Here is a 21,251-nt window from a genome sequence, read left to right as displayed (position 1 = left end):
GTCGGCTCGTGTGCACTGTGTTTGTGGGCGGAGCCGCTGCTTTTGCACGCGTCTTCGCAGCACGAGCGGGTTATAAATTCACCACCTGCACCTTCACCAGCACACTCAGCACTCACCTTCAGGAAGCGCGACATCTGTGAGGGTCAAAGCCTCTGAAAGAGCTCTCTGAAGACTATAATGGATCCCTGCGAGTGCTCCAAGAGTAAGTAGTTTTAGCTGGGTTTTTTTTCCCCTTCCTTTAGTTGTGTCTTGGGTTAGTCAATGACCTCTCTTTCTGTGTTTTAGCTGGGTCGTGCAGCTGTGGTGACTCGTGCAGCTGTGGTGGACAATGCAGCTGTGGTGAGTCATGCAGCTGTGATAAGTCATGCAGCTGTGGTGATTCCTGTAAATGCACCAACTCCCAGTGTGCATCCAAAAAGAAAGGTAAGTTCTTAAACTCTTCAATGAAACTACATGGTGCTGTAGTGTAGCCTTTCTCAACTGTCTGGCTTCATTAGGGGTGCTGTCAAATTATACATTCTAACATTGAAATAAATCAGTTACACTAATGCAGATCATCGCTGTCTCCTGCATCATCGAAGTTTGTCTCATGGCCCCCTTTCCCATGTCACAATGTCAGTGCCTGGGTCAGTGTGACTGCGTATATTTTATATGGGGGTGCCTTGAGAATTTTGCATACTTCTGAAGGGTGCCGTGACTGAAAAAAGGTTGAGAAACACTGGTGTAGTGGTTAGCACAGTCACCTTACAGCAAGAAGGTCCTGGGTTTGAACCCAGCAGCCGGTGAGGGCCTTTCTGTGGGTTTCCCCTGCAGTCCATAGACATGCAGTTAGGTTAACGTGGGGTGGCCTTGGGCTGAAGTGCCCTTGAGCAAGGTACTTAACCCCTGGGCGCTCTAGTGTGGCTGCCCACTGCTGTGTGTGTTCACTGCTTCAGCTGGGTTAAATGCAGAAGATGAATTTCACTGTGCTTGAAATGTGCATGTGACAAACGTTTCTTCTTTGAAAGGATAACTTGCTTTAATCCTCATGGAACCCAGCTTCCATGACTGTTTTCTCGCAATGGCTTTATTTCCTAATAATGAAATCCTACCTCAATGACCTTCTCAAGTTTATATTGTTATTGACCAGAAATCCTATCTGACCAGCTCTCCTTTCTTTCTCTCTCCTCTCAGGCTGCTGTGCTACTGGCTGCAGAAAATGCACATCTGGATGTGCGTGTCCAAAGGCACATGGGGACCACAAGTAGTCATTGAAACCAACACTTCCTGCTGTGTAAACTTGTCTCTGTATTCATTGAAATTTCAGTAAATTGAATCCGTGCCATCTGTTCATGGTAGTGATCCTCTGTCAAGTTTTTTTTTTTTTTTTTCCTTCTTACTCAAATGTGTTGAGTGGAACCTCTTTGTCATTGTTTTGACACATGTAGATTATATATTTATGAAAGTTAATAAATCACAAATTAAATCACTTGTACAGAGTTGTGTGGTTTTTTATATATATATATATATATATATATATATATATATATATATATATATATATATATATATATATATAAGATTTTATTCTACCTTTTGACATTTAAACTTGAGACCCAGTACAAGGCAGGAAAGAATTTCACTCAGTGAACCCATGAATACTTGGTGGGTGGTTTGTGTGATTATTTTTTTTTTGTGTGTGTGTGCAAAAGTAATGTTCTAAGCAACTTGCAACAATGAGTGTCTTTTTAAAGCTGCATTCACATCTCATGAGCGTGTTCCGGCCAGCCCACAGCTTGGTACAGGACCAGGTTGTTTGGGCTGTATTTGGGCATGGGGAGACCCCCACAAAGCATTCAAGTATTCATCTTTGCTGCAAAGAGGAAATTTGTGGGAAAATGTACCTCAAAATGACTGTCACACACAAACATGTTCCTAAACTTTTATCACTGGGGTCTTTAAGTTATTGTGAGCTTCTAGTTTTGTCTAATTTGATGCACTGATGTGTCATTAGGTGACTGGAATCTGGACAAGTGTTTTTTGTTTTGTTTTTTCAAGTCTCCTAGTAAACCTTTTTTTTTTTTTTGCATGTTATTCTCCTTAAATGTCTCCACTTGGCTGTGGACACCTGCCCATCGCACTGCTATCTGCCTTACAAAGTTGGAAGTGTGCACACAATTGCTTTCTCACCAGATATCACTACCTAACCTCCACTAATGCTTCTGTGGTTAAATGGGCAAATCTCTAGAGCTACACTCTAAAATCTAGTGGAAAGCCTTCTCAGATATATCGAGGTTCGTATAACAGCAAAGCAGGTACTAGATCTGGAATGGAATATTCAAGTACATATGAACCTTTAGTCATATTGTGTACATCAGTTCCAGATTGCCAAATTAAAGGGAAAACCGTGTGGCTTTGTTTTGCTGGGGACAGCTCGTTAGTTTATTTAGCCTGGAAGAGGTTTGGGTCACAGCAGTGTTCCAGTTCATTCCAAAGGTGGGGTTGAAGTCAGGACTCTGTACAGGCTATTAAATTTCCTCGACTACAATCCTGGCAAACCATATCTTCATGGTTCTGGCTTTGTACACAGGGCCATTGTCATGCTGGAACATGTTTGGGGCCCAGAATTTCAGTGAAGGGAAATTGTAATGCTCTAAAACATAAGGACATTCTGAACAATTGTGAGCTTCCAGCTTTGGGGCCACAGTTTGGTGAAAGTGTTTGTTAATATTTAATCTTTCTGCAATGTGATAGTTTGTTAGTTCAATGTTACTATTAAAAGATTTGTCCTAACGGTGTCTGTACAAAAGTTCTTTTATTGGTGCATTACTGCCACCAACTGGCATGGAGTGTGGGTCTCATCTCATTATCTCTAGCCGCTTCATCCTGTTCTACAGGGTCGCAGGCAAGCTGGAGCCTATCCCAGCTGACTACGGGCGAAAGGCGGGGTACACCCTGGACAAGTCGCCAGGTCATCACAGGGCTGACACATAGACACAGACACAACCATTCACACACACATTCACACCTACGGTCAATTTAGAGTCACCAGTTAACCTAACCTGCATGTCTTTGGACTGTGGGGGAAACCGGAGCACCCGGAGGAAACCCACGCGGACACGGGGAGAACATGCAAACTCCACACAGAAAGACCCTCGCCGGCCCCAGGGCTCGAACCCAGGACCTTCTTGCTGTGAGGCAACAGCGCTAACCACTACACCACCGCGCCGCCCCCAATGTAGACTATTAAAAATAAAAAAAAACCTCCCAACTCATATCCTCTCAAATTTGTTTTTCTTAAGAATTGAAAGAGAATGCTGAAGTATTCTTCTCTCACATTTCTTTGCAGGATATTTATTATATTAACATGCATTTTATTTTCCCTAAGTTTTATGTCTAAGTGCCTTCTTTCTGAGTCATAGTGTAATATAACATGCTCAGCAGTCTCTTCTTGTCCAGAGTACTCACAGTTGCCAGTATTATGTTTACCTGTTCTGTATAACGTATTGTTTAGTCCTGTATGTCCAAATCTGAGTCCATCCATCCATTCAGACAGCAGAGCATATATCATCCATCCATCCAGCTGTCCTACAGGGTCGCAGGCAAGCTGGAGCCTATCCCAGCTGACTATGGGCGAGAGGCGGGGTACACCCTGGACAAGTCGCCAGGTCATCGCAGGGCTGACACAGAGGCAAACAACCATTCACACTCATATTCACACCTACGGTCAATTTAGAGTCACCAGTTAACCTAACCTGCATGTCTTTGGACTGTGGGGGAAACCGGAGCACCCGGAGGAAACCTACACAGACATGGGGAGAACATGCAAACTCCACACAGAAAGGCCCTCGCCAGCCACTGGGCTCAAACCCAAGACCTTCTTTCTTGCTGTGAGGCGACAGTGCTAACCACTACACCACTGTGCTGCCCCAAGTCTGAGTCTTGATGGTATTATCTCCTCTCTCCTATTCCTTATTACGTTACTACTTTCTCCCACTTTCCTTTGAATTTTATAAAACCATCTGCCGTTCCTCTCTTCCTCCCATTGTTCCTGCAATGTCTCCCTCATTCTTTGTTTGATGATACTCTTGATTTCTGTTTTGCTTATATTTCTTAAAAAATCAATACTGTTTTTATTTGTGGCTTCTTTAGTAGCTTTGTCAGACATTTTATTCCTTGTGTTCCCTACATGTGATTATTCCCATAAGAATGTTACTCTTAACCCCATCATCTGAATTCTGTATCGTGTTTGCTGTATCTCTATCATGATATATGCTCTGCTGTCTGAATGGCTGAGCTGTAAACTAGATAATACTGAACTTGAATCTGAACAGATTACTACTCTCAGTGGTCTTGTGTCCTTTCTGGGTGGCACAGTGGTTAGCATTGTCACCTCACAGCAAGAAGGTTCTGGGTTCGAGCCCAGCGGCTGATGGGGGCCTTTCGGTGTAGAGTTTGCATGTTCTCCCTGTGTCTGTGTGGATTTGGTTTTCCCCACGGTCCAAAGGCATGCAGGTTAGGTTAAATGGCTACTCTAAATTGTCCATAAGTGTGTGTGTGTGTGTGTAAGAATGGTTGTTTCGCAAGCCCGGAAATGGGATGGTTGCGACAGGAAGGGCATCCAGCGTAAAACTATGCTCCAATTAATATATGTGGATCAGTAGGGGGGCGGCACGGTGGTGTAGTGGTTAGCGCTGTCGCCTCACAGCAAGAAGGTCCTGGGTTTGAGCCCAGCGGCCTGTGAGGGCCTTTCTGTGTGGAGTTTGCATGTTCTCTCCGTGTCTGCGTGGATTTCCTCCGGTTTCCCCCACAGTCCAAAGACATGCATGTTAGGCTACTTGGTGGCTCTAAATTGACCGTGAGTGTGAATGGTTGTTTGTCTCTGTGTCAGCCCTGTGATAACCTGGCGACTTGTCTACAAGCAGCTACAGGGCGGCACGGTGGTGTAGTGTGGTTAGCGCTGTCGCCTTGCAGCAAGAAGGTCCGGGTTCGAGCCCCGTGGCCGGCGAGGGCCTTTCTGTGCGGAGTTTGCATGTTCTCCCCGTGTCCGTGTGGGTTTCCTCCGGGTGCTCCGGTTTCCCCCACAGTCCAAAGACATGCAGTTAGGTTAACGTGGGGCGGCCTTAGTAGGCCTTGGCAAGGTACTTAACCCCTGACTGCTCCCCGGGTGCTCTAGTGTGCCTGCCCATTGCTCTGGGTGTGTGTGTGTGTTCACTGCTTCAGATGAGTTAAATGCAGAGGATGAATTTCATTGTGCTTGAAGTGTGCATGTGAGAAATAAAGGTTTCTTCTTTCTTAAGATAATGGATGGATAGTTCAGTCTGGTGGCATGGTGATGTAGTGGTTAGCACTGTTGCCTCACAGCAAGAAGGTTCTGGGTTCGATCCCAGTGGCCAATGGAGGCCTTTCTGCGTGGAGTTTGCATGTTCTCCCCATGTCTGCGTGGGTTTCGTCCGGTTTCCCCCACAGTACAAAGACATGCAGGTTCGGTTAATTGGTGGCTCTAAATTGACTGTAGATGTGAATGTGAGTGTGAATGGTTGTTTGTCTCTGTGTCAGCCCTGCGATGACCTGGCGACTTGTCTACAAGCAGCTACAGGGTGGCACAGTGGTGTAGTGGTTAGCGCTGCCGCCTCACAGCAAGAAGGTTCTGGGTTCGAGCCCCGTGGCCGGCGAGGGCCTTTCTGTGTGGAGTTTGCATGTTCTCCCCGTGTCCGCGTGGGTTTCCTCCGGGTGCTCCGGTTTCCCCCACAGTCCAAAGACATGCAGGTTAGGTTAACTGGCGACTCTAAATTGAGCGTAGGTGTGAATGTGAGTGTGAATGGTTGTCTGTGTCTATGTGTCAGCCCTGTGATGACCTGGCGACTTGTCCAGGGTGTACCCCGCCTTTCGCCCGTAGTCAGCTGGGATAGGCTCCAGCTTGCCTGCGACCCTGTAGAACAGGATAAAACGGCTAGAGATAATGGATGGATGGATCAGTAGGGTAGGGTAGGGTAGGGTAGGGGTCCCCCCCACACACACACACGAGTGAGTGGCCGTTTATCGTCTAATAAGTGTCTTTATTATGGTTTTAAATAAAGTTATTTTGAAAGCGAGGCGCGTCAGAGCGATCGGTGTGAATGAGCCAATCAGCGGCGGCGGTGTACAGAACCCGGGAGTGAAACTGCAGTAATGCTAATATAGTGTTTCTTGTTATAAACTGTCAAAACGACTCCTTTGAGTGTTCTATCAGTGCTGTACAGCTTCAGGACATACAGCGGTGAGTGAAACCATCCACTATGAGTTTCTGCTGACACTCGGAGTGAGCGATTTGTTCCCGGACACTTTTATTCCTGGTTGTGAGCTGAAACGTGCTACTGGCTAACTGCTCTGCTAACCTGTGTGTGTGTGTGTAGTTAGCTAAAGAGCCCGGCTCTTCATTCATACATTGTTAGTGTTTACAGTATTCACCCTGGTTTTAGTTCATATTTTGACAATATTATAAATAAATCCGTTTCCATAAAATCCACATTAGCCACATAAGGCAGCCCTGTAGCGAGCTAACAGTGTTTAGCTGTAGATGCATCGTGAGGAATCAGGTCAGTGAGACTGAAGTGCTTCTCAAGTTTCAAGTCAAGTTTATTTCTATAGCGCTTTTAACAATAAACATTGTCGCAAAGCAGCTTTACAGAATTTGAACGACTTAAAACACGAGCTGATTTTATCCCGAATCTATCCCCAATGAGCAGCCTGTGGCGACGGTGGCAAGGAAAAACTCCCTCAGACATACTTGCCAACTTTTCAAAATTCTCATGGGGGAGAAGGACTGTCAGTTGGCCGAGGGTCTGATGTGCGGTTGAAATGATAAAACCAGTGGATCCCAGTTAATCGCAAACCATTTGAAATGTATACAGTTAAAGAGGTTTTGAATTGTTGATCTTGTTCTATCAGTTACTCTAGGTTATGGGAGTCATGTATCAGGCATGAGAGAGCTCAGAGTGAAACATCTGAAATAATCTCATCTCATCATCTCTAGCCGCTTTATCCTGTTCTACAGGGTCGCAGGCAAGCTGGAGCCTATCCCAGCTGACTACGGGCGAAAGGCGGGGTACACCCTGGACAAGTCGCCAGGTCATCACAGGGCTGACACATAGACACAGACAACCATTCACACTCACATTCACACCTACGGTCAATTTAGAGTCACCAGTTAACCTAACCTGCATGTCTTTGGACTGTGGGGGAAACCGGAGCACCCGGAGGAAACCCACGCGGACACGGGGAGAACATGCAAACTCCGCACAGAAAGGCCCTCGCCGGCCACGGGGCTCGAACCCGGACCTTCTTGCTGTGAGGCGACAGTGCTAACCACTACAAAATAGTAACAACTCAGTTAAATAAATACTGCACTGTCTTAGTACTACTAAAACGCATCTCTCTCTCTAAACACTTTCCAACAGAATTTTTAAAAAGCACGAGAAATCCTATCGAAATCCTATCAGAATGCATCAAAGGAATTTGCTCATTTGCAAACTTTGACTGAAAGTTTTCAAACAAAATGTAAAAATGGCACTATAGATACTACCATACTATCAAAATATACTCCGCAAAGAAATTCACTCGAATGCAATATTTTAGTCCTACCATAATACACTCACTAGTAATCTTTCACTTAAAACCTCAAAACTCTATCAAAGTCAATCACTTTCCAGATAATTCACTTGTAAACTTTCAAACATAAATTCAAAATAGCACTAAGACACTACCACACTATTCAAATACACTCACCAAACAAATTCGATAGTTACAGCCACCCGACCCAGCGTTAAAAATTTTCCAACTGAAATAAATTTGCGAGACCCAGATGTAAACATACAGACTTCTAAACGTTGACCTGTGCGGTCAGTGAATCGCTTACCTTGCAGAATGCGTTGGTCTGGCTGGTTGAACATTTGCTCATCCATGGAAATTCATTCCCCCATGCAACCTGGTATTTGCATTCATATTTTTGCTGTTTGGTATTGGGTTTAGTGGCCACGATGAATGACTGCTTGTAAAAAAAAATGTCAGACAGCCTGGGCGAATCCTACATTACGGAAGTGACTGTCATTCTGTTCGTTGATTGGTTAAAAATCAGTTGACGTCAGCAGTGTTTCTCATACGATTCTGATTGGACATAATCGGGAGTATTTTTAACTTGGCGGTAGGGATTTCCCCAAACCGGGAGATTATCCAGTTTTTAACAAATACGATCGGGAGATGGAGGCTAAAATTGGGAGCCTCCCGCCGAAATCGGGAGGGTTGGCAAGTATGCTCAGACGACATGAGGAAAAAACCTCGAGAGGAACCAGACTCAAAAGGGAACCCATCCTCATTTGGGCAACAACAGACAGCATGACTGTAACATTAACAGTTTTAACATGAAGTCAGTTTCGTTGATGTTATAAACTCTTCATTGATGATAACTTGAGTGCAAAACTGTTCATGGCAACTGCAGTCCTAAAGTTAGCAAGTCAACTGTAGTCCTCAGCCATAAAAGCATTACTGTAATGCCGCTTTTCCACTACAAACGCGGCTGAGCCGTGCCGTGCTGAGTCGAGCTGAGCGGGGCTATTGAAGTTGCATTTCGACTACAACCGCGCTGAACCGTGCTGGCTGGAAGTGGGTGGACACATTGGGTGGAGTTAGCGAAAGTGGGTGGACGTCACGTGATGTCGTTAAGCAGCGCAAACAGTGACATCAGTGACAGTGGCGGAACAAGTCAGAGCCGGGCCGGGGGCGGGGCAAATGACCGGGCCCTTTATTAAAGCTTATCATAACATCATTTTAGGCTACAAAATGTCCGCAACTGCGGTGTTTACCAATTTCAACACTACCGGGTGCAACTATGTTATTTAGTACATCAAGTCCTTCAAACGAACATGTAACTCAGAAACAAAAAACATTAGGATACTGTACATGGCTCATAATAAAACATCAATAGCCTATACTGCGCACATTATTTGAAGGGCATACGAATGAGCGCTCAGAGGTTGCAACGGTGACAGGAAGAGTCAGAAATAAAAGGAGGGCGGTGCAAACCTCACTGAATGCACTGTGTTTACCAATTTCAACACTCCGGGGTGCAACTATGTTATTTTGTACATTAAGTCCTTCAAACGAACATGTAACTCAAACAAAAAAAACATTCGGCGACATACTGTACATGGCTCATAATAAAACATCAATAGCCTACTGCGCGCATTATTTGAAAGGCATACGACGAGCCTTGCGCTCCGCGAACTCGTCCACGATGCTCTGTATGTCACTGATTCAGTGATCTTTTCAGCGGTATCTCACGACCCGGATAGTAAACAATAAACATGGAGGACATGGAGTCGTTAGTGTTGCTGGTCTTGGTGCTGTGGCTTGTTGTCACCGACAACGCCAACAGATACTGGCAAGAGCGTATAGATGAGGCGAGGCGCATAAGGCTTCAGAAATTCTCGTAATTCATAATTATTCTTCTTCCGGGTTTGCGGTGTTTACAGATCCCAGCGTGCTCGCGGGGTGTGTGTGGGCATGTGAGGACACTCCTCCTCACCAATCAGTGCACAGGGGAGTGTCTGCTCACGCCCCCAACCTCACTCGGCACGGCTTGGCTCGCTTTAGCCCTACTCCAAAACAGTGCGAGTTTTAGGGGCTAAGCAGGGCTGAAGCGAGCTGAGTCGTGCTGGTTTTTGGTAGTCGAAACGCGAGCCGTGTCGGGCTGAAGTGAGCTGAAGCGAGCTGAAGTGAGCTGAAAAAGGGTAGTGGAAAAGGGCCATAAGTGTCCAGAGCATCTTCCAAGTGTGACTTTCAACTGTCCGTATGGGGCCGTCCTCTACAGGTTCTCTGTTTAAACTCAACTTTTACTGTAATGTGTGTACAATATGGTCGTGAGCAGGGACACGGTGGAGTTCCTGCGCCACAGCTGATTATCTTCTAATTCTTTTGGCTGCTCCCGATTAGGGGTCTCCACAGCGGATCTTTCGTCTCCATTGCTCCCTGTCTTCCACATCCTTCTCTACTACACCTGCCACTTTCATGTCCTCTCTCACCACATCCATGTATCTCATTTTTCAAGGTCAAGGGTTTTTTTATTTGCCATTTGTGCATAAACCAACAGTTCAGACACATTGGAATTTTTATGCAGGGCTCTCTGTCAACAGATTAGAAGATAAAAACACTATAATAAAAATAGAAAATATAGAAACACTATACAATATGTGGGGGGGTGGGGAGGAAAAAAGTTATATGCTCAAAATTTTAAATACAAGTATTAAACAGAAGGAGAGGGCAAATGTTAAATAACATTAATAAAATAAAAGGCTAGTCCTGAGTGCTGTTCCTGGATTATTAAAAGAGGGGAACGTTATATGGAAATATTGCACATTTTGGGAGGGGAATGAAAGTTATGTGGGGATATTGCACATTTATCAAAGCGTACATGTCACATAATCCTGTTTCACAGATAATAGTGTATCACATATTGCATATGACAAGTGAAGTGAGGTAGTAATGGTTATTGTTGCGCTTATTCAATAATTTTGTTTTGCCATCAGTCTGACTGTGGCAGGGAAGAAGCTGTTGAAGAACCGTGTTCTATGAGTGATGATGCTGTCCGATCTGCTGTGTCTCAGGTTGTACGTGCAGTGTTTGTGTCTGAGCAGAGAGTGAGCTGGGTGGAGTGAGTCTCTGATGATTCCCTCTGCTCTTTTCCGACAGCGCTGCACATATGGTACATAGAGTCCATGGAGGGAAGTTCTGCCCCTATGATCCTCTCTGCAGTCTTTATGACTCTTTGCAGAGCCTTCCTCTCTGCCTGTGTGGTGTTACCGTACCAGACAGTGATGCCTGTGGTGAGGATGCTCTCTATCAGTCCTCTGTAGGCCAGAGAGTGCCTGGCAGCTCCATGTGCCTGGCAGCTCCATCCTCAACATTCTCCTTCCAACATGCTCTGCATCTTTTCTCAGGATGTGCCCATACCATCTCAGTCTCATCTCTCTTAGCTTAATTCCCAAGCTCTCCACATGTGCTGTCCCTCTGATGTGCTCGTTCTTTATCCTGTCCAACCTCCCATCGCAAACCTTAACATCCTCAACTCCGCCACCTCCAACTTTGCCTCCTGTCTCTTCGTTAAGGGTACGGTCTCCAATCCATACATCACAGCTGGTCTCACTACTGTCTTATACATCTTACCTTTCACTTTTGCTGGGACTTTCCTATCACAAATGACTCCCGAAATCCTTCTCCAACTGCTCCACCCTGCCTGCGCTCTCTTTCTCGCCTCACTATCGCAGCCCCTGTTTTCCTGCACAGTTGACCCCAGGTACTTGAATTCACCAACTTTCTTTACATCTACCCCTTGCATCTTTACGACACTCTCATCCTCATTCTCATTGATGCACATGTATTGTTTTGCTACTGCTCACCTTCATTCCTCTTCGTTCCAATGCATCCCTCCATCTCTCCAAACCCAACTCAACCTCCTTTCTACTTTCACCACATATCACAATATCATCTGCAAACATCATGTTCCATGGTGACGCTTGCCCCGCTTCATCCGTCAAGCTATCCATCACTATCGCAAACAAGAAAGGACTCATAGCAGATCCTTGATGGAGTCCCACCTTCACCTTGAACCATTCAGTCATTCCAACTGCACACCTCACTGCTGTTTCATTGTTTAAAGCAGACCATTGTTTAAAAAAAAAAAAAGTTACTTATTTGTTTCCTCGGGTGGGCGATATGATGAGAATCCCGTCTCATGACACTTGAAAGCATTTCTGTCATCCACAATATGTATTATGATCGTGGCCGACGAGGGCCTTTCTGTGTGGAGTTTGCATGTTCTCCCCGTGTCCGCGTGGGTTTCCTCCGGGTGCTCCGGTTTCCCCCACAGTCCAAAGACATGCAGGTTAGGTTAACTGGTGACTCTAAATTGACCGTAGGTGTGAATGTGAGTGTGAATGGTTGTCTGTGTCTATGTGTCAGCCCTGTGATGACCTGGCGACTTGTCCAGGACGTGTACCCCGCCTTTCGCCCATAGTCAGCTGGGATACCGTAGGCTCCAGCTTGCCTGCGACCCTGTAGAACAGGATAAAGCGGCTAGAGATGATGAGATGAGATGTATTATGATTTGTTGGTTTGTTAACAAACAACATTGAAAAAAAAGTAATCTAGTGCTGCTTTTAAGAAACAAAACACTAGGATTTTTAAAACAATTTTATTTAACATCTGTGGAAACACATTTAACACAAATTAATGTAATCAATTTTAATAAAATGTGTAAAAGGAAAAAGAACATTTTTACAAATTTTAAAGGTTGGAATAAAACATCTAATCAGCTGCTTTCAGTCAGAGTTTGTAACTCTGTTTGTACAAATACTGATGATATCTGTAGAGCAGGGAGACTTGGGACAGTTTGTATTCCCATAAATTAAATCAGTCAGGTTTTAGATGACATCAGAAGTTAGCTGTTGCCCCTTAAGCTAGCCGCACACTACGCCGATTTTCAGTGTACCGAGCCAACTGAAGTCGCGAGTCAGGCGTAAAGACTAGTTTTCGATGGTACCGACTCATCTCACAGCCGATTCAAAAAACTAATCGGGAGCCAGACTGATCGGCGAGAGTCGCTAGCAATAGCCAATCATATCTTTCGCATATAACACGTGACATCATTAAACACAATTTCTAGCGCGAGAAATGCGTGTTGGTAGCACCTAATGCAGGTATATACTGTAATTCCATAGACTGAAGCTTTATCCATAGACACAGTGGGCTGGAAAGCCACTCTGCTCAAGTTGTGTGGCTGAATTCCAAATCGCTTTAACTCCCCTATATAAGTGCACTATTTAAGGTTGGAAATAATAGCTCATGCAGCCTAGATAGTGCGCTACATATTCCATGTTGTGTCATTTGTAATTCAGCCTGTAGCATCTTCAAGTGTAACAGTAACTATATCCAATAGCAAATCACAAAGCTATTAAGTTGTCACGTGATATTTAGCGGAATGTTTATGATGCTAGTCGGGGATATGTGCGTCGGCTCTGAAATGGGTCGGTTCGGTTCCGCGTGGATCGGCGTAGTGTGCGGCTAGCTTTAGAGGAACCTACTTCCTTTGGAGACACGAAGCTGGACACTGCAGTAAGGTCTGTGCAGTTCAATATTTTTATTAACCAAAATTTGTATTTTCTACTTCAGTCCACTTCCATCCTGTGGTGTAATGTATGTTGGTGAATTTGCGATTTGTTAGGAATTAGTGTGTAGCCTAGAGTTCCCAAATATCCTCGACTTGCAAGTGACGTCAAAGCAAAATAGAAACCCGGATGTCGGCCATGTTGGTGGAGATACAAATTTGGGGTCAAGTGATGAATCCATACAAAACATAGTCACGCATGCGCAACTCTCTTTGTTTTTCCACTGCTTTAAGCGTTCTTTTAGCTATGCCATAGCTTTGTGCTGTATACGGTTGTGGTCTATTGGTGGGACATGGCGATTCATTTCCGCCAGTTCGTTCATGTCGGTCAGTTCAGCAAAGAAATTCGTTCGTTCAGTTCGTTCACTCGTTCATTTTGATGACGTCACACCAAAGCGGCACAACAATGGCTGTCGTCCGAAGTTTAGTTCATCTTGAGTGAACGAGAGGCGGCAGAGGTGCCATCCACAATAGATTTTCATACATTACAATGTGCTTGAGAAAAAGGTGGAAGAAAAACATTATCCTAGCATTTAGATATGTGACCAAAAATTTCAAAACACTCATATGGCTGTTTTGAGGAAATAGTAAGATAGAGCTGGAAAAGACCTTCAAAATGACACCTAGCTCATAGGAATAGGTTCAATATTAAGGAAGTTATGGAAATTTAAAGATTCCTAAGTGGCATCCCTTTTGTTTCTATCAATTAACAGTAAAACAATAGAGCAAGCGTGTCCCAAATAGACGATTTCTGACTATGTTTCTATGCCATTAAAGGAAAAAGAAAATTTAAGTTAGTATTATGATAATTAACCCCTAATTAGAATCAGTAATTAGGGTAATTAGTCGGTTCATCTGAAATAAACACCGTGGGAAAAATCCTTCTTCGAGTCTGTGAAAACTTGGGTCTCCAAAATGCAATAAAAACAGATATTAGAGTACTAAAACACTGAAAATTGAAGGAAAATGCAATCAATATTATTATTAATTAGTAATCAATAATTAAAGCTATTAACCAATTACCTGTACATGTTCATGTAGTCTCACCTCTGCATCGTTCATGACAGTCCTTTTTCATCGATAATTATATTCCCGATAATTATAATTATATTGCAAAGAATGTCCTCTACATTTCTGTATCCTAATCCATGAATTATCATTATGTAACATTGTAAGCACTAGGCTTACATTGTGAGATCATCCATAATAAAGTCAGCTGCCAGAGAAGAAAAACTCATTTCATAGTCCACCTCATCATCGTCCACTGTTGTCCCAGAGACAGAGTATCCAACCTCGTACACTTTCCTCTTACCTCTTCCAACAACTTTCTTAATCCTCCCCTTGTACAAAACCAGCTCTCCCTCTTCATACCACAAATGTCCAATATCCCTCCCTATGGCCTTCCCACTTAGCAAATCAATCAAGTTCTCTTGCTTGTCCTCACTGAGCTGTGGAAACTCTTCTGGAATTAGACTGATGTCCATGGATTTTAGTCTCTTTTCCAATTTCTTTCTGGCTGCACTATCCCGTTCTTGGCCTTTGTCAGCCTGCCGCTTTGAAAGTTCAACCATCAGATCTTTCATCCTTTTTCTTCTTCTGATTCTCTGCTTCTTGCCAAAGCTTACAGCCATTTTCAATAGTCTACAACGCTTTCCCTCATCAAGAGAATCAAGATATTCAACAGTTCCATTCTTCTGAGCTCTAAGTTTGGATGAAATGTAGCAAAGTGTTGCTGCTGGTGCCTTTTTTTGTGCAGCACTAAACATGCCCATCATTTGCTCGCTATCTATATTATGTGAACGTGCTGACTTGGTCTCCTTCTGTAATTGTTCCGTAATGTCAATTTCTAAGTATTTCTTATATTGTTTTTGTAGAACATCAATGATAGCTTGGAGGCAATTCCTCATCATGTCGTCAAATACATCTTTATCCTTGGGAGACTCCCTCAACTGGAGAAGAGTTCCATCAGCCATGGACAAGTCATTTCCAAAAAAAATCCGTACATCGTGTCAAGGTGCCTCGAGGTTCGCGCTCCTGGTCTTTCAGTTCCGAAATGACAATCTTCACACAAGAAATACCATCAATGTGGTTAATTTCGGTAGCAGCTGATGTGTAGAATCGAGCCATCCAAGGCCCAGTCAACAACTTTCCTATTAAGCCAACAACCTGCATCTCGACATGAGCAGTTTCCAGTGAGAAGTCTGCTGCAATACTTGACCGTAGTCCACCACAAGAGGTCCCCTTCTGGAACAGTTCTGCAAAAAGTGAATGGTACTGCACTAGGGTGCCACAAATATGGAAAAATATATGGAGGCGATTGCCACGGTAACGGGGCAGCAGACCACGGGGTAAACCATTCGCTTCCAAAAAGATCACAAATCCCTTTGGATCGCCCTTACTGTTTTTATAACGCAGTTTGTTGATTTGTACGACCAGGTCACCAGCAAGACAATCTGACCCCAGAATCTTCTTTGGAATATTACCATTTCTTTCATACGTTTTCAATGAAGCCCGGACTTTTGTGGCCACTGAGTCTAGTGGATGCAGGTGGCAGTTAAGTTCTGTCAAGGTTTTATTCCATGCTGCATTCACTATCCTTATTGCTGCATGATTTGCCGCACAGCGATCTGTTAACGTATTGGTGACATTCTGAATTAGTTTACTTCTTGTTCCCTGAAAATCCTGTGATTCAAAATAGGAGTAAACATTAGCCAAATTATCAATAGAATCAGTGACATGAGTAGCATAGTCCTCAGCCGTTCCTCCGGGAAGTTCATCAATTGCAATGGAGTAACAACTTTCTTCGGTAGTGAAGTGAATCTCGTTAACATGAATGTGTTCTTGCGTTGTGGCATCAAAGCCTAAAGTGGAATCCTCACTGGAAAGCAAAGCCTCTGCTGCTTGGTATTCACTGATCACACCAAGTTCTCTCGCCATAGATTCTACTGTAGATCTATGCGGTATTGCTTCAAGTTTCACCTTGCAACGGCGAGCGAAGTTCTCTATTAACTTTGGGACACAATTTGTAGGCACTTGATTCACCAATGCATCAAATACCATCATCCTCATGTCTGCAGAGTAAGATTTCTGGTCAGACTTGGTTTCAAGAACACCCTCCATCAAATCATCAACTTTTTCCTCAAGAATACATTTTTCATTTTCCAAGTCATGAAGCTTTCCCACTAGATCTAGAATCATGCCTTCATCACTCTCTCCAGTTGGACTTGGCGATGAAAAGTCAAGTGCTTTTCTCCTGGCTTCCTTGTGGTACTTCTTCATTTTTTTGTTCTTTTTCTTCAGTGTACTAACACTTCCCCGGGCAGATCTAAGCTCATCGGCAAGATCACTACTATTAAGTTTTTCTTTGACCCGAACTAATTGAGCCTCTTTTCTTTTCAGTGTTTGGTTAAGTCTTTTAATTGATACTTTCTTATACTTCTTAGCACATGAAATCAAAGATGTATCACACCGAATGGTTTTCTGCATGTGCTCCATTTTCCCACGAAGGATAACCATATCCTTGCGAATTGATTTACACCTCGTGCATTTGGATAGCTGTCTGGTTTTTATTGGAGATGGAGCAGGTAGTTGCACAATCACACTTGGATTCACTGGCACCAGTAATTCCCTCCCATCAGACTGATCTGCACCTGATGATTGAGTCTCTGGAAGTACTGGTTGATATTGATTATCTGACTGAGGGGTTAAACAAAACAACTGCTGGCATATGGAACTAAATTTCCTGAACTGCTCTGCATTGGAGAGGCACTTGAATTTGCCCAATGTTTTATCAACGAGTTTCTTTATCTCAACCTTCAAGTGTGATGATAATCGACTGCGTTGCGTGGCGTCCATTGATGACTGATCAATTAATTCGTAAAGTTTTCTTTCTGTCATGGCCCGACTGCTCTTACATTCTAAGACAAACAAGAAGAGAACATGTCCATTTAAGAAGGAGGTACTCTGCGCAGGCAACTGAGCAAACACATCCAGGAGATGCTGCTTTGCAATCCCAGGTTTTTCCTCCGGACTACGAAACCATGTCTTTTTCTTTTTGGGAGGCATGCTGAATCAGAAAAAAATTAATTATAATAATTTATTTCACTTTGCATTAATGAAGTCTCATGACCAATTTGACATTTCAATGAATATACCGATTTTAACTACCAAAACCATTTCAATCAACAATGACATATGAGAAACGTGCAGTTTGTTTACAAAACAAACGAGATCAGCCAATGAGCGACTGGGAAAGTGATCACGTGACCTGAACTCGCATATTCAGCACCAGTGGACAGCTTGCAGAACATGTTCTAAATCTCTAATCATCGGGTCCCCTAGACCATGATCATTCAAAATATGCGAATTTATAATGTCTTTAGGTATTGATGAAGGATACTGGCCCAGTTTATTTGCAGTTTATCATATTTTAATTAGAGAAAATGCCGATGGAACATGGACAAATTTCCAACGATTTCAATATGGCAGACGGGGATGAGCATGAGGGGTATGCATTTTGAGGCTGACAGAAAACCAAGTTTTAACGAACCAATCACCATCAAACTTACTGACAAGAAAGATTAAACATAATACTAAGAGACCATCTACCTTTCAAATGTGTCCAAAATCGATAAATGGTAGTTTCACTTTGTTGAAATCGGACAAAATTTTCAATGCCTGATAAAGTGGAGAAATCTTCAATGGAAGCGAACAAGACTGCCTCTGGTCATCAACCGGGTACTAAACTACGTCATTAAATGGGAATCCCCGGATTTCCGTGCTTTTGACCAATCCGAAACGCGATTTCTTAGGGGATACCCATCGGCGCTCCTCAGAACGCGGTCACACTGGGAATGGAACAAAATGGCGGCCGCTAGATCGGAGATGTGCACGTACCTATAGCATTATCTGAAAAAGACTACATAAACAAAGCTCTGAAAGTTAATTAAATGTAGATGAGAATAAAGCTGTTTTTATGTTTATTATATTTATTTTAGTAGAGCCATGGTCTGCTGGCTATGCAGTTGTTCTCTCAAACCCATTAAGCAAAAAAAAAAAATTGCTTATTTAACAGCAACACTCATTTCAGAGAATAACATGCACCCCCCCCCCCCCCCCCCCCGCACCCAAGTTCATGTTAAAGACCAACGGAATATTCAACTCTCGTCCCAGCCGGGGCGAAGGGGGGGGAGACTTATTGTGATGGTAAAAGTTGTGATAAATCAAGTCACTGTAAAGTTAATCTGAAAAGGTAAATAAAGTTCTTGTAATTTTTATATGTATTCGTACTGCCTACATTGTTTGCATTGTTTCTTCTTGAACTGGTCTCAATTTTAAAACTCACAATTTACAATGACCAGTCAATTGTGTACTGTATCTGGCGCTAGCTCCGTCCAGTACTACTCTGTCAACAACGAGAGAGGTGGTGGTGTTGCTGAAAAAATGAATACAAATGCTAGTTCTGAATAAATAAGTAGTGGCAGCCCGCTGTATTTTATTCTCTCTCTTTTTAAGTAATTATGAAATTGTAATAGACATGCATGCCCCCCGCCCCCATAGTGGTGCGAACTTTCTGATAATGGTATCTCCCAGTAGGCAAGGGAAATAAAGTAAAGCCAACTACGATAGATGCAGACTGTTTCATGCAGTTGTTCAAACCCATTAAGTAACACCCATTTTGCTCATATTCAACAGCAACGCTCATTACAAAGAACAAACCACTTTATTACAAATTGCATTAACATTAAAAAAATGAACACAGTATGCCGCGATCTCCAGAGCCACGTTCTTCATTGTTTATCACAGTCATGGAAACCATTGCTATGCGCCCAGCCCAGTATGGCAGCAGGCAGGCTGGCTGCTGGCTGTTCGTTCGTTCGCGAACTGCTGAGCTCGTTCGCTGTGAACTGAAATGTATTGCTGAGTGAGAGCTCTAAATTGTAAACTAAAGACCTGGCATGTGTCAACGCTCTGATAATAGGGCTCAGATAGCCCTTAAAGAAGTAAAGTGGCGCTGCTCTGCACAGATCAAAATGCAAGTTGGACACCCTTCTGCTACTGAACAGATCCTGCTGATTCGCCAACGACCGAGATTCAGCGACCGCCCTGCTGCCAGCGAGCAGAGACTGCTGATTCGCGAACGACCGAGAACGAGAGGCAGCGCGAACTAGTTCTAGTCGTTCACTTCGAAGACTCGTTCAAAAAGAACGGTTCGTTCATGAACGACACACCACTATTGTGGTCACAGCAGTACTCGTGACCGTGGCACGTTCCGATTTGTTTTAGAATTGCGTCCGTGATTCGGAAAGAGGGTGAGGAAACTCGGGCTTAGTGCGGAGAGGAGACGAGCACGGCTGAACAACACTGGCAGGGCTGATCTAACAGAGGCTAAAACCAAACCAGCTCGTGTTTGCAGTAATCATTTTATCTCAGGTGAGATTCAAAAGCTTTCTCGATAATATCATGGAAGAATTTTATTTCGTGTTGCTAGAATTGTTATAAAATGAGCGTTCTCTTGTCGTGGTTCACTCGGTCGTTGTTATAATTTTAACACATGTATTACCATTTCGCTTCTAGGAGCGCCAGCAAAATTATACGATAGAAACAATCCAGACTGGGAACCCACTCAGAAAATGGGCTGTGTGCCGTCCAAGGTCGGACTTGATTCTTCGGCAGCCAAACCAGATAGAATATAATACCGGGTACTCGATGGTCAATTGAGGTATTTCACCTGATGTCACAGGGTCACGTGATGCCCCGGTGTCCGCCATTTTGGACGGCAAGCTACATACTAACGCTGCAGACAGAGAGGGAGAACCAGCTAGAAAAAAACGTGTTCCAGACACCTAGAATCGATTAATTTGTCAGTAAGCGGTCTATAAATAACTAGTGCCGCTTTTCCACTACCAACGCGGCTGAGCCGTGCCGTGCTGAGTCGGGCTGAGCGGGGCTGTTGGAATTGCATTTCGACTACAACCGCGCTGAACCGTGCTGGCTGGAAGTGGGTGGACACATTGGGTGGAGGTAGCGAAAGTGGGTGGACGTCAGGTGATGTCGTTAAGCGGCGCAAACAGTGACATCAGTGAGCTTTTAAGCGGTAGTCTCATAACCCGGATAGTAAACAATAAACATGGAGAACATGGAGTCGTTAGTGTTGCTGGTCTTGGTGCTGTGGCTTGTTGTCACCGACAACGCCAACAGATACTGGCAAGAGCGTAAAGATGAGGCGAGGCGCATAAGGCTTCATAATTCTCGTAATTCGTAATTCTCTTTCTTCCGGGTTTACGGTGTTTACAGATCCCAGCGTGCTCGCGGGGCGTGTGTGGGCATGTGAGGACACTCCTCCTCACCAATCAGTGCACAGGGGAATGTCTGCTCACGCCCCTAGCCTCACTCAGCTCGGTTTGGCTCGCTTCAGCCCCACTCCAAAACCGTGCGAGTTTTGGGTGCTAAGCAGGGCTGAAGCGAGCTGAGTCGTGCTGTTTTTAGATAGTCGAAACGCGAGCCGTGTCGGGCTGAAGCGAGCTGAAAAAGGGTGGTGGAAAAGGGCCATATGGTGTTTGCTTGTTGTGCTGTGGGCTGCCACAACAGACAGGGACAGTGTGCAGGACTCTCCTTTTACCGGTTTCCTACTGACCCAGACAAGAGGGCCAAATGGATTGCAGCTATGAAGAGACAGGATTGGGAGCCAACTTGCGCTTGTCTCAGAGCGCGGATCTTTTTTTTTTTTTTGTTTATATTGAAAGTATCAAGTCATTACAAAACAAGTAGATAAAGTGACATCAGACATAAAACGCAATAACAGAGGCTAGAAAGAAACGGGACAGAAATAAACAGGGAAATTACGTAAAAAGAAAGGGAGAAAAATAAAGAGTGCGGATCTCCAAACACATGAGAAGCCTATCTTACGCACATATCACGCGGACTCCACACCTCCACACACGCATCGCGTCTGAAGTCATAACTTATCAGGGGAAATAGTGTCTGCATTGGCATGTTAAAAAAACAACCTCGCGTCAACAATGATACCACACGCAAGAAAAAAGTCAGGCTACTCAACAACCAACCTGGCAGC

General features: G+C 44.0%; 2 protein-coding genes across 2 annotated transcripts in view; both read left to right on the top strand.

Annotated features, from left to right (window-relative positions):
* The first annotated feature begins 91 nt into the window (after window positions 1–91).
* On the top strand, window positions 92–1,468 carry mt2 (metallothionein 2). Its single transcript, XM_060922952.1, has 3 exons — window positions 92–202; window positions 286–423; window positions 1,174–1,468. The coding sequence occupies exons 1-3, from the start codon at window positions 178–180 to the stop codon at window positions 1,245–1,247; spliced, it is 237 nt and encodes a 78-aa protein (XP_060778935.1). The 5' UTR covers window positions 92–177; the 3' UTR covers window positions 1,248–1,468.
* A 4,630-nt stretch (window positions 1,469–6,098) lies between these two features.
* Window positions 6,099–21,251, top strand: part of nup93 (nucleoporin 93) — a 90,620-nt gene continuing 75,467 nt past the window's right edge. The window contains exon 1 of the mRNA XM_060923809.1: window positions 6,099–6,238. The gene's annotated coding sequence lies outside the window, so the exon portion shown is untranslated. The remainder of the gene's footprint in view (window positions 6,239–21,251) is intronic.

Source organism: Neoarius graeffei, chromosome 6 (assembly GCF_027579695.1).
Source record: "Neoarius graeffei isolate fNeoGra1 chromosome 6, fNeoGra1.pri, whole genome shotgun sequence".
NCBI lineage: Eukaryota > Metazoa > Chordata > Actinopteri > Siluriformes > Ariidae > Neoarius > Neoarius graeffei.
This window is presented reverse-complemented; position numbering and strand designations above follow the sequence as displayed.